A 14,478-nucleotide genomic window follows, 5' to 3' on the forward strand; every position below is an offset into this window, starting at 1 on the left:
ATTAACCCCTTCACTGCCAAGAAAATGCCATCATTTTTGACATCCAGACACAAAACCTGACTGTTATATTTTAGGAGCTTCCCCAGAGGACTCTATGACATAAAGAAAAGTTCCTGTGCCCCTTGTCCCCTCTGAGGTCGTTGGAGGCCGGACAATGAGTGATGATTACATGAAGAAAAGTTCTGGTTACTTGGGGGCTACACAGGGTACATAAGACAGATATAGAGTAATGAGAGGAGAAGCTACTGTATACCCTATATACTCCATCCTGTACAGGGAGATAGATGACATAAAAAGGCTGTGATCTTTCTTCTATTCATCACTTTCATTCAATCAGGAAGAAAGATCAAACTTTTCTTGCTGAACCACAAATACTTAACCCAAAGCTTTGATCCTGGTATAATTTTAAAGATTAAGTGCTCCTTCACAGATTTAGGGGCACTTTCAATTTTCTTACTAGCCCCCACAGTTGCTGATATATCAGTTCCAGTATGTGATCATGATTATCCTCTTCACTGTCAGAGAGGAGGTGCTGGAGCAGAGGAGGAGGCATGTGTTATGATAATATTCTCTGACACTGAGATTAAAGGGTTATTCCCGTTTCAGCAAATAAATGTTATTGTTTGAATTATGGAAAGTTATGCAATTTTCCAATATACTTTCTGTATCAATTGCTCACAGTTTTCTAGATCTCTGCTTGCTGTCATTCTATAGAAAGCTTCTATGTTTACTTCCAGTGGACTGAAATCTGACCATGGTCACACAGGTGCAGGGCTCGTTAGTATCATAGAGGGTAACAAGAGCTGTGTGATATAACGAGCCGTGCACCTGTGTGACCATGGACAGATTTCTATCCACTGGAAGTAAACAGAAAAGCTTCCTATAGAATGACAGCAAGCAGAGATCCAGAAAACTGAGAGGAATTGCTACAGAAAGTATATTGGAAATATGTATATATATATTTATTGTATAATTTTTCATCATATTAACAATAACATTAATTTGCCAAAATGGAAGTACCCCTTTAACATAACACACCCCTCCTCTGCTCCAGTACCTCCTCTCTGACAGTATAGAGGAATACAATGGTCAGATAGGACTAATATCTCAGCAACCCTGGGGGTTAGAAAGAAAATTCATCACCACATATGTGAGGGGGTGAACTTGTTCTTGGCAGTGAAGGTGTGAATACGCAAACTAAATAACAAAAATGTATCCAGTAATATATACAATCACTCCCTGCTTACGATGCATAAAATTACCTGATCACCTGTGAAATTGTGAATGTACATCATGTCTGTAGAGTCGATGATGGTGACCTGCAAGAGATGTTGGCTCATTAGTTCTGGCTTGAACTGGTAGCCAGCACTGATCGCGGTGTTACCATTGGGGGGGGGGGGGAACCGGACCTGGACTACTTACTGGAGTCCTGGCTCGTGTTCTACAGACCTGAACCCGCAAAGTTTGGTACAAACCTGAACATTGCAGTCCGGGTCCGCTCATCACTATTCACTAGTAATTGGTGGTATGCCCAGCAATTAGACACTCATTACCTGCTCTTTCTACACGTAAGAGTCCAGTGGGTGGTGCTATGTAGTGATTGACCTCCTTCTTGTATATATAGATAGTTGTTGATAACTAAGACTGCCTACTGGACTCCTGAGTAAAGAAAAAGCAGGGATTTCAATTAAAAAACACAAATTATACTGAATCGTTTAGAACAAAACTATATATCTGCTCAGCTTCTCCAGCCAATCAGACCTCATGTTCAACCTGACACATTCCTATTGTAATTTTATGTATTTATACTTGAAAAGCTGTTATAATTTTTATTATTAACAAGTTATATTTAGTGATATAATCTGCAGGTAAAATGTTGCAGTGATTTCTAACATGGCCTTATTATTTCTGTACATTATGCCGTTTCCAATAGATTCCCAGTTTATTCCCTATGCTAATGAGGCAATTGGTGTACCCGAGTGGACCCTCTGCACTTGGTGCACTGCTTTTCCTACCTAAATCCCTTCCCACTTCTTCCAGTATTGCCCCATGCTTCTCACAAGATAAATCTCCTGCTTATCTGATGGTGAGGGAAATAGTCCATACAGGAATAGTAGTGCTCTGGGTGCTGAGTGTACACCCTGGGTGCACCAACTGCCTAATTAGCATATGGAATAAACTAGGAATACCTTGGAAATGGCATAATGTACAGAAATACTAAATGCAGCTTTGAAAACACATTGAATTTCTATACAACATGCTCTTGTTGGAAGTAGTAGACTCCCTTTAATGGGCCTGGAGGTAATTTAATGCCTATGTACATAGATAAAACATAAACAGTAAGAATTGAACCAGTGATACATACATATCCAAAATTCTGTTCACCCCTCGGGATTCCTGCCACCAACTCTGTCAACAAAATGAAATAAAAGGGATAAAGTAATTAAATCCATATAATCTATGTAGATTATGTAACAAACTCCCTGATGTGTTTTTCTATGCTGTAGATTGACTGACTGAGATTATATATAGATGCAGTGTCCAGCCAGTCAGTACCTATTTTCAGGGGCAGATTAAGACTGCTATGGACCCTGGGCTGTATGAATATTATAGACTGTACAAGTCTGGAATCTTGGGGAATGGAGGATGTGTCCCTCCTGAGTGATTTCAATCTGCAATTTCAGGACCTTTGGAGGACCTTCAAAGGTCCAGAAATGGCTCTTGTGTACGTGTCTATTGAGAGCAGGAACAGATGTATGAGGATTTCATTAGTGAAGGTCCTTCTCAGTACAAAATTTGGTGGGTGGTTTGGGTGGCCATGGGCCCCCCTAGAAGGCTTGGGTCCCGTGATACCACCCAAACCGTCCGACCGCCTATATTATAATCCACTACTACCTATTCTTCCCTAGCTCCACCTTCTCATTCATGTTAAGAGGACCCAATCACTTTGAAGCAACTTGCTGCTGTCTGAGGCCTACTGCTCTACAGGCATGTATTCCTAAATTCAAGACTACAGCCTGTCAGCGGGTTACTGACAGTCAATGGCAAAGAACTAGACGGCTACTACTAAATGAAGCTTGTGTCAGCTATGCTTTAGCAATTTGTAGGTATTTATTGCATGTAACTGTACAGTGGTGGGCCCCAAAACTGATTTTCCTGGTATATACATCAAGTCCACAAACTGCACGCTTGTCTTACCAAAAAAAAACGAAATAGACACTTTGCCCAAGTGAATACTTCTGCCCCTTTATTTGCTTTTTTTAGAGGAAGTCTCCAACCTCCAGATCCCCACTGATCAAAACTTTGAACCTATCACTGTGACATATCAAAAATCTAATGAAAAAGCAGATACTTTTTAGCCTCTGAGACTCTACTTACTCTGTCCCAGCCTATACAGCGCAGCCAAAAAGATCTTACTAGATCAGAAACTAAGTCAGCCCATTGCTTGTTCTTCAGTGTTCACATAATTATTCACATTAAAAAAATGTATATACTGGTAAATGTATCAAATCCACAAAGTGCACGCTCAAGATAAAACTGAAGAGACACTGAGCCCAACTGAACACGTCATTCTCTTTATTTGAATGACTAGCACCCGGATCCCCACTGATCATAGATTCCCACTGATCTCCACTGATCTAAACTTTGAACCTATCACTGAGACGTATCAAAAGTCTGATTAAAAAAAGCAGATACTTTTTAGCCTCTGAGACCTCTGAGACCACTCTGAGATGCCTACTCTGTCCCAGCCTATACAGCACAGCTAAAAAGATCTGCAGAGAGCAAAAAAAAAAAAAAATCAACCCATAGCGTGTTTTTCAGTGTTCAAGTAATTATTCACATAAAAATGTAAAATTTATTTTTTAAATTATTTCCTATAATATGGGAAGAGCTGGAATTAGATTCTGTATTGGGTTCTTCGTATGGGTAACCACACAGTCATGTTTCTGCTTCTAATCACCGCTATACATTACACCACTAACTGGCAATAGTGCTGTGTTATAATCACACTTTGTGGTTACATTCTGCTGGGATCCCGTTTCTGGATATTCCATTTATAGTTCATGTGTGCCTACATATACAGTATATATATATATATATATATATATATATATATACTTCTGTATCTGCTCAGCGTTACTGGAAACCATCAGATGCTGGGAAGCATGATTGGGAAGAAATCCCGGAATTATCTACAGAAACTGAATCATTTTCATATGAGCAATCATTGAATATAAACCATTATTATTACGAGGCTGACAGAAGTGATAAAAACATGTCTAGGGTTAAGAGGGGCCCCATTAGTGAGCGGCTACCACCTCCCCAATCATTATAATGTGATGGTAGTATGTTGTTGAGAAGTTCACTGTGGGTTCCAACATATCTTAGTATTTCTGTCCATTACCTGTAAACAAGATATCCCCAGTGTAATCCGTATGCTAATGAGGTAGTTGGTGAACCCATTTGAGTCGATTCCCTCTTCTTCTAGTGTCAACCCCTGTTTCTCTCAAGACAAATCCTGCTTTTCTGATGGTGAGGGTAGTGATCCAGGCAGGAATAGCAGTGCTCTAGGTGCTGAGGATATGCCCTGACTATACCAACTGCTTCATTAGCATAAGGATTAAAAAGGGAATTTTTCCGACAGAAATAATAAATGTATTTTGGCAATCATGTCCCAACAGCATATTTCCAGCAGATTAAAATATTTGGTGGAGGTCTTGAGGAGCATCAAGTAATTCCTTTTATTCTGTCTACTATGATTTTGCCTACAACAAGGGGATGTCCTCCACGAAAAAGTTGTTTGACCTGCTGAGACTCCCCCCCCACCATTGACAATGGTCCTCTATTTGAATGAGGTAGCAGCTGATCACAGATGTATATGCTCCATGATATTTCATTCAGGACAGCACTGCATTGGGCCTCCTCGGACCCACCAGAGAAAATGATTCTAGAGGCCACAAAGGAACCACTAGTAGCCTTCAATTTGCTGTACTTCCAGGGCCTATAATTGTGTTAGGGCCTTGGTCTAGCAAATTCCTCTGGGCCAGTCTTTGCCGGCTTGGAACCCCTTGTAATCAATGGAGATCCCAAGTGGTTAGACCACCATGACCATTGTTCCCTATCTTTTGGATGTGTTCCAAGTTCCTTTCTAAGTTCCCCTTTAAAGGTCCCTGTTGGAACCCTGCTTCCTTGTGGTCTTTTGGGATTGACTATCCTCTAAGTCTTCCTAGAGATTCCATATTAATCAACACAACGGGGCAGATTTACTTACCCGGCCCATTTGCGATCCAGCGGCGCGTTCTCTGGATGGACGGTGGATTCGGGTAGTTCCTCAGGTGGCGCTGCTGCACTGAAGTTCCCCAAGGCCCACCGGAATGCCCTGAAATTCACCGGCCTATTCCTGGTGAAGGTAAGCGCGAGCCCCGCAACACTTTTTTTTAAAAATGCGGCGGTTTTCCCGAATCCGTCGGGTTTTCGCTCGGCCACGCCCCCCGATTTCAGTCACGTGCATGCCGGCTCCGATGAGCCACAATCCGAACGTGTGCGCCAAAATCCCGGGGCAATTCAGGGAAAATCGGCGCAAATTGGAAATATTCGGGTAACACGTCGGGAAAACGCGAATCGGGCCCTTAGTAAATGACCCCCAACGTGTCCTTCGCTCCATTGAATTCTACAAGATTTCTATGATGGCTTATATGGGACAATCCATAGGTATCCCAGGAGTTCCACCCCAACCCAAGATTAGACATTTATCTCCAATCCTGTGAATAGGGGATAAATGTCTTCAAAGATAAAACTCTACATTTCTCCACTAATTTATAAAAAAAAATTAGTTTTTGAAGTCAGAAAACCCTTTAAGTGGCTCCGAACTTTTGATCCCTAAGTTGAGCCTAAAAATTGTGAGACACGTAAGAAATCACATGGCCCTAACAATGGACTGATGGAACTACTGCTGCTGATATACACCCTACTGGTTTCCTTACGCCCCTCCATGCCCCCGTGAATAGTGCAGAATTACTCTGTGATCTGACAAGCCCAAAGCAGCGAACTCTTGACGACGGCTGCCCGAAAGGAAGTCTATATCCAAAACACACTCAATCAATGTGATCTCCCATCAGGAACAGCTTGTTATAGGGTGGAAGTGGCAGCAGTGGGGCCTTTCATCTACTAAGTAAGACCCCCTCGTACAGACAGGTTCTCCTACAGCTGGTTCCTGTTATGGTAGTTCCTGCCCCCCCTCGGTCTACATGTTCTGCCTCACAAACCTCATAAGCCTGAATCCTACAAACTAAAAACTAAGACCTTACTTTCCCCCAGATTCACTTTTTTTTGTAAGTAGTCACTGGATGAAACCGATGACCACAAATATAATCCAACGGGATCAATTTGCATAGATGAAATGTAAATAAAATAAATGTTTTTGCCGAGAGCAAATTGTCCCCAACCAAATCAAACCATATAGGATTAGGATGCCCCATTCCCTTACACAAGACCCATTTTGTTGGAAAAATTTTGTCCCTTTAAGGTATACGGGAAATGAATGGCGCACTGATCACTAAATGATCTTAGACCGTCCCCAAACCTGAATGTAAAGGACCTCCTTCTTCTTCATTGGTATTTCCTCCAGCCAATCACAATGTAGGAAATTGTAGCCATACCCTTTCCCTTATCCCTGGGCTGTCCTGTTTGTTCCTTGGTTTTTTACAAAGCTGTTTGTTCACTAATGTTCTCTAACAAACCTCTGAGTCCTCAGAAAACAGCTGAAGTTCTACAGAATAAATTACATACATACCGTATATACTCGAGTATAAGCCAACCCAAGTATAAGCCGAGGTCCCTAATTTTACCGCAAAACCTGGTAAAACCTATATATTTTTTTCACTCGAGTATAAGCCGAGTTTGGGGTTTCAGCACATTTATTTGTGCTGAAAAACTAGGCTTATACTCGAGTATAAATGGTAAGTTCTCTATTTACCTATTAGGTGACGTTTAGTTGTGGCTGTATCTATAATATTATTATAGTTCATGGGTGTGAATAGTTTTGCAACCCAATATAAATGATTATTCTGGCATTATTATCTGGTCTATCTTTGCACCTCCTATATGTTCTTAGAAAAACTCACCAAAAGTGGTGGAAATTTGCATCATTTTCGGTGCAATTGCATTGCAATTGTAACAAACCGTAACAATATAGATCCCACCCTTTCTTCAAAGCCACCCCCCTTTCACAGAGCCACATCCCTTTCACAGAGCCACACCCCGTTCACAGAGCCACAGCATTTTCACAGAGCCACACCCCGTTCACAGAGCCACATCATTTTCACAGAGCCACACCCCATTTACAGAGCCACATCCTTTTCACAGAGCCACACCCCGTTCACAGAGCCACAGCATTTTCACAGAGCCACACCCCGTTCACAGAGCCACATCATTTTCACAGAGCCACACCCCATTCACAGAGCCACATCCTTTTCACAGAGCCACACCCCATTCACAGAGTCACATCCTTTTCACAGGGCCACACCCCATTCACAGAGCCACATCCCTTTCCCAGAGCCACACCCCTTTCCCAGAGCCACACCCCGTTCACAGAGCCACATCATTTTCACAGAGCCACACCCCATTTACAGAGCCACATCCTTTTCACAGAGCCACACCCCATTCACAGAGCCACATCCCTTTCCCAGAGCCACACCCCGTTCACAGAGCCACATCATTTTCACAGAGCCACACCCCATTTACAGAGCCACATCCTTTTCACAGAGCCACACCCGTTTCACAGAGCCACACCCCTTTTGAAGTACAAGTCATAAATAAGTAAAAAATCCTTGACAGAACAAGGCATTATATTATATTTTTATTTTGTTTGGTTTATGTTATTGTTATTTTATTTGGTTTATTTTATTTATTGTATTTTATTATATTTTGTAGCACTAATTTTGCCAAATCCAGACCAGGAGTTCCTTTTTCTCCATTCACTCACTACATAGGAACGTTTCAAGCTGCATAATCCACATCACCCCCTACTTTATGTCTCTTTTATATACACAATTGCTTTCCCTATGATTGGCCATTATAAGGTTGCACATTTGTATCACTGTGGACTCCATCAGATCACTATGGAATGAATCCCACCTTCTGCATCCCCTGCCAATAACCCCCTTAACCCTTTAATATTTAATGCTTTTATAGTTAACCAGAGACGTATCCCCGACCATGATGGATGCTTTATGGAGATGACTTCTCTTACGAGAATCCTAATGCTCCCAGGTCTGTGGTCTGGGCTTGGTACATTACCTTGCTCTGAATCGCCTGTAAATTCTCCTACGGTCACTGAATACCCTGTTAAGAAAGACAATGAAGAAGAAATAATGTGCAATCAATTCACTATGCAAATATACGTCACAGGATTCATGATACAGTCATAGATGGCGCCGGGTCATAACACAGTACAGACAATACAGGACTTGGAGGAGATTTCCACTTTAAAAGATAAGTGGTTTTAATATTTGATTTTTATGTCCGCCACGTAGAGAGATGCAGAAGTGATGGGCACTGACACTGATGCCTTCAGAACCCTTAGAGACAGCCCATTGCATTAATAATACAATCTAATCGGCTGGTACCAGGCCTAGGAGGAAAGTAAGATGAACAGATTTATATCAAATGTTTTTGGGGGTGGATGAATCTCTAAAACTAGCAATTTGTTCATTGAAACATCTGCTAATTCTGGGCTGTTCTAATTATCACAATGTATAGTACTCACAAGGATAGTACCAAATGGAGATTCACATTTATTTTAATTCATCTGCCCTAAACATTAATTTCATATATTGGCTGTTTTTAAAACAAAATTTACCTGTATGAATATAATTTAACCAAAAATTTAGCCATATGGTGACTTAGAAATGGAGGACAGCTGCCCTTGGATACGACCACCGCTGCTGGAGTGATTGCACAAAGAAACTAATTGCGTTCTCATTTGAAATGTCTGGGACTAACTACATGTCCCACAGCCGTCCTTTGGTAATGAATGTTTAATCCAGGTGGTCGGGCGTCTCAATAGAGCATGTCTGGCCACAGCTGGAGTGTGGGGGTGGTCGTATCCAAGGAGGACAATTGCGTTTTAAAGGGACCATATGACTACATTTATGGGAAATTATCTTCACATCGATACATTTTTATAACATGCTTGGCAGACTACATTAAAAAAAAAAAAATCAGATAAACTTTATTAAAGCAGATATTTACAAGTATTGTCTTGCATTTCTTTATACATATACCAAATGAATGGAAACCTTGACAAATAGAACATTGTTATTTTCTTAACTTAAACCCCTACCCAACCAACACCCCCCTCCCCCCACGGTCCATTCCCCTCTCTTCCCCTTCTCATCTGGATTGATAGGCTCCATGTCCAGATGCAGGACCCCCTACCTCTCCACATCTCCCCTATTTTCCTCACGTCCCTGATGTCTACCCTAGTCGCCATCTCTCCCATCTCCTGACCAGTTCTGTTGTTCCCAGTCCCGGACACTCCAGCCATTTACACCATTGCTTGTTATACTTCTTAATTGATTTTTGGTCCAGCATATTCATGAGGGGGCGGTCCGAGGAAGGGGAGGGGCAGTCCGGGGAAGAAGCATCGACTTGGACCGCCCCCTCATGAATACGCTGGACCGCTGTCAGCTCGGTACAGCGTTCCGGGGCTACATCTTTCAGAGGGTTCCGATAAATCAAGCAGTTTAACACTGCTAATAATGGGGTAGCGCTAGGAGCTGCTCACTTTACTGTGTGACAGGTCCTCTTTAAGAAACACTTTTTAGAAATTAACGAAACGAGAAAATGATCTGTGTTTTAGAGGACTAGAGAGAGTTTCATACCAATTTCCAGGATAATTGGAGCAAAGTCGTTTGGGCCTGGGTCCAAAAAATTCTGACTCGCATCTTAAAAGTCTTGCCCATCTCTATATATGGTCATAAATATCCTTCCTTAGAAACTTCTCAAGAAGTTGCCGCTGTACAGGAAGATTACAGTAACGGGATAATCTCCTCATTATGTAAAGTGAATGGTTGCAATTAGTTCTATTACAGAACATTATGGACGGCCACATCACAACAGGCCTCACATTATGCTCCAGCTACCAGATGAGAAGGAGGAAAAGCCTTGGGTTACACAGTAGGCAGCGTATCCTCTATTTATACACTGGGAGACAATTACTCACGGAGATGTTTTTTCGTCAACCGGAACCATTGTACAGCCAATGAGAAGCCACAAATCCTGATTAGACATGCAAGATCATGTAAACACATACCAAACCGCCGTTCATGTTATACAGACCTATGCACCAGACATCACACATAAGGAATTCTAGTCCTTTCTACCTTAGTGCATATAATGGTGGGTTTATAGCGACAGTATATGGGCTGTCACTGTGGTCCTCCAGGAGGCAAGATGGCCGCCTACCTCATTCAGAAATTATACTGAACAATAAAAGGAAGGAATTTGGGGCTGATTGCCCGAATAATACATGATTGCTTCTATAATGATCCCATGTTGTACACAAATCTCAGTTACTTGCTGAAAGTGGAGAACCCCTTTAATTGACTTCCCGTGAGGTCTCTGAATGCTGCTGATCCTGTCACAGACACGCCCACTATTCGGAGAACTGTAGGGGGCGTGTCTGTGACTTACAGCCGGTTTTACATAACAAATCAGCAATCATTTTAGAGAAATACATAGTAACAGAGTCACCTGATAGGAGAACAGGTCACCGCTTCTATGCTAACTATTCCTGACTACGATTTAGTAAATAAAAAATTCTGGGTGGTGGGTGTCTGCTGTGTGTTACCTTCAATAACAGCGCCCAATTTTTAAGGAAAATCTGCAACACTGCTCCTGACTAAGCAACTAATCAGGACAGAAGAAGGTGGACCTAAGGACTTCATAATGTGTGGAAGTGGCCTACACTATGAGTAGATTGTGTCTTCTAAACTGAACATCTGGTTCCTATAGATGTGTCCTTCCTTAAGTTTCCTCTTCACTCAAGTTATCCCCAAATTTTTTCAGAGCTCCTCAACAGTATCTTAAAGGAGCACTCCAGTCACAGTAGATCCATTAAATTCTACCTTGTGCAGGTCCTGGAGGGAGGAGCAGGACTCCAGGTTCTAGGAATACAATGACAATGAGGCTCATTTACCATGGGACCGCGGAGCGCATTTCCATTTTGCGGCACATTTGACAGGGGATTTTGCTGCATCGGCACCAGCTTGCAAGCGACACAAATCGGGGGGCGGGCCGTCGGACAACCCGACGGATTCGGACAACACGCGGGATTTAACACTTCGAATTGTGACGCAAGACATGCACTCACATGCACCGGGAAGAAGAAGGTGAACTCAGCGAGGGAAGCGACGGATGCAGGAACTCGGTGCACGAGCTCTGTGCATCGCGCTGGACTTCATCTTCATCGGACATTCCGAATTGGGCATCGCAACAGGACCGGGTAAGTAAATTTGCCCCAATGAGTCCTGCTCCTCCCACCTGGCCCAGCACCATGGATTATTCCATGGATTAGCTTTGACTGGAGTGTTCCTTTAAGATGTGTCTAAACAAGGGGAAAGGTAACAACTACTTGACCTACTAATTGGCAACAGGAACATTCTATTCCATTCTATCCATCGTTCGCCTCATTTAGATGACCAGAACACAGAGCCAATTAGAAACCAGGATTAGATTAAGGAAGATTGTCCTTTTATTTATTTATAAGAAGCCATTTAGCCGAATTCCTCACTACTAATGTGGCCTACAAGATAGCGCTCCGGCACCAAAGGATCCGTCTCCTCCCCGGGAGGTAAAGGAATTAATTTCCTCTCAATAAATGTAACGAAGGTTTGTATATTTTCAATGTTAATAAACATTGGGTTGCGTCTCTGCGAGAGATTATCTAGGAAATGAAACTATCTCCACATATATAAATAAAAGAGACCAGAACCAAACGCTTTATAGAGGGGGATATCTAAATGGGCGACATCCTGTTTATTCGCCGCCGAGCCGCAACCGCTGGGATGACTTCTACAGATTCTAGGATTTTACAAGTGCGGATTATCCACATATTTACATATACTAAAGTGGGAGTGATAAAACGGGATGGAAATTAGATTACAGGCTGGGAGGTCTCACACAAGAACTCTTGTCCATATGCCTATAACCCATATGGATGTTAAAGGGAGGTTCACAGCTCAGCCAAATGCCTTCCCCCCATTCATTTAAATTAATTTCTCCCATACATCAGCTACTTCCGGGGAAATTAGTGCTAGTTCCCCTGGTGATAGGAGCTTATAGACCATAGGGGTCTTCCATTAATTCACAACTCCACTGGGGACACGGCAAGGGTCTTCCATTAATTCACGACCCCACTGGGGACACGGCAAGGGTCTTCCATTAATTCACGACCCCACTGGGGACAGGGCAAGGGTCTTCCACAAATTTTAGACCCCACTGGGGATAGAGCAAGGGTCTTACACAAATTCTCGACCCCACTGGGGACAGGGAAAGGGTCTTCCACAAATACTGGCCCCCACTGGGGACAGGGAAAGGGTCTTCCACAAATACTGGCCCCCACTGGGAACAGGGCAAGGGTCTTCCACAAATTCTCGACCCAACTGGGGACAGGGCAAGGGTCTTCCATGGATTCTGGACCCCACTGGGGACAGGTGCAAGGGTAATCGTTCCTACTGCTACCACCTCATTTGTGCAAAGTCATCAGGCTCTTGTTTGAAGTCATCAGGACCCTTGTCCAAAGTCATTGGGACCCTTGTTTGAAGTCATCAGGACGATTGTCCAAAGTGATTGGGGCCCTTGTCCAAAGTCATCGAGTCCTACTGGGACACTGGTTGAACACAGGTGGTTGAGTAATCACTGACACTGCTGGCCCAACCAGGAGATTTGGTGGAGGGCGGCAGAGGTGGCGCTGGAACATGGAGCAAGGATATTTCCTTACCATTACCCTGGCCCCTATTCCTTTTTCTGAAAAAACTGCAAAACCCCTTTAAACAAATGGCAAATGCATTGTTGATTTAGACCCCTTTAAAGTAAATCTTGGAGCAGTATTGAGAAGATAGTACTGCAGCCAGGTATTGTGCTGGGAAATCTGTACATACATCTCTGTGTGTGTTGTTAGTAGCAGCAGAACTGTTACAGATAGAATAAGAACATTGTCATAATGATATGTAATCACGGCACAATGGAGACTCTCGCCACGTCTTACCTCGGTAGCTATCATCATAGGCCGAGTCACCCACTTTGGTCTTCTTCTCTCCAGTGAGGTCCCTTATGATGTTCCGAAAGGAATAGCCTTTAATTATTTCGGCGATGTTGGCGCTGAAGACCTGCCCTAAATACAAATACAATTATTGCATGAAACTTTTAATAAAATAACCATATTTCATAAACATTTTTTATTGTCCAATGTCCTTCAGGCCTTATTAATACATTGGGCCAGATCTATTCTGTCTGTCTGTCTGTGTGCACTGTGCCCGACAAGACTGAAAAAAGGGGTGTGCTAATATAATAATAATAATAATAATTCTTTTATTTATATAGCGCACACCGATTATGCAGCGCTGCACAGAGCTTGTCACATTGGTCCCTGTCCCCATGGGGCTCACAATCTAATCAACCTACCAGTATGTTTTGGAGTGTGGGAGGAAACCGGAGGTCCCAGAGGAAACCAACGCAAACACTAGTGCTTAGTTTATTAAAGCAACTCGACAGAATTGTGTAGCATACTGTATATTAAAGGTACACTAAAAAAAATGAAGTATTCAAAAATCTGCCACGTCCACGTCCTGCACACTCAGCAGTCAAACTGCACTTGAAACTCGATCCCAGATGTGTTAGAACCTTGTAAACTGGTTGTAAGTTCCGGAATGCAAGCATTTATATCTACAAGCTTCTGTAATTAAAAGTGCCTCCTACCTGATGCGCTTGAATTGCGTTTCCAAACGCAATTCAAGCGCAATGGGGGTAATTTACTAAGGGCCCGAATTGCACATTTTCGTTGAGTTACCCAAATTTTTCCGATTTGCGGCGAATTGCCCTGGGTTTTGGGCGCACGTGATCAGACTGTGCCGCATCGGCGCCGGCGTGCATGTGACGGAAATCGGAGGGCGTGGCCGTCCGAAAACCCGACAGATTTGGAAAAACCGCAGTATTTTAAAAAAAAGTGTCTCTTGAGGGCGCTGTCCCACGTTGCGTTTGCAAACGCAGACCAAACCACGCCCACCGGGGCGGTCCGCGGTCCGATCGCATCGGTGTTTCTATGGAAACGCCTGCGATCGGGAACGAGCCGTGCAGGCGTTTCCATAGAAAAACACCGATGCGATCGGACCGCGGACCGCCCCGGTGGGCGCGGTTTGGTCTGCGTCTGCATTTGCAAACGCAACGTGGGACAGCGCCCTGACACGCACTTACCTG

The 14,478-nt window shown here is 43.1% G+C and overlaps 1 protein-coding gene across 3 annotated transcripts in view; it reads right to left on the reverse strand.

Moving 5' to 3' along the window:
• ITGA8 (integrin subunit alpha 8) overlaps positions 1-14,478 on the reverse strand; it is a 139,625-nt gene that overhangs the window by 84,994 nt on the left and 40,153 nt on the right. For 2 of the 3 annotated variants that reach the window (XM_072154272.1, XM_072154273.1), the window contains 4 exons: positions 13,271-13,391; positions 8,299-8,343; positions 2,366-2,409; positions 1,263-1,319 (listed from right to left, as the gene is read on the reverse strand). In XM_072154272.1, coding sequence (XP_072010373.1) covers positions 1,263-1,319; positions 2,366-2,409; positions 8,299-8,343; positions 13,271-13,391 — 267 coding nt within the window. Of the gene's footprint in view, positions 1-1,262; positions 1,320-2,365; positions 2,410-8,298; positions 8,344-13,270; positions 13,397-14,478 lie in introns of all 3 variants that reach the window. The other variant, XM_072154271.1, reaches the window with a different exon arrangement.

The sequence above is a fragment of the Engystomops pustulosus genome, chromosome 5 (genome assembly GCF_040894005.1).
Source record: "Engystomops pustulosus chromosome 5, aEngPut4.maternal, whole genome shotgun sequence".
NCBI lineage: Eukaryota > Metazoa > Chordata > Amphibia > Anura > Leptodactylidae > Engystomops > Engystomops pustulosus.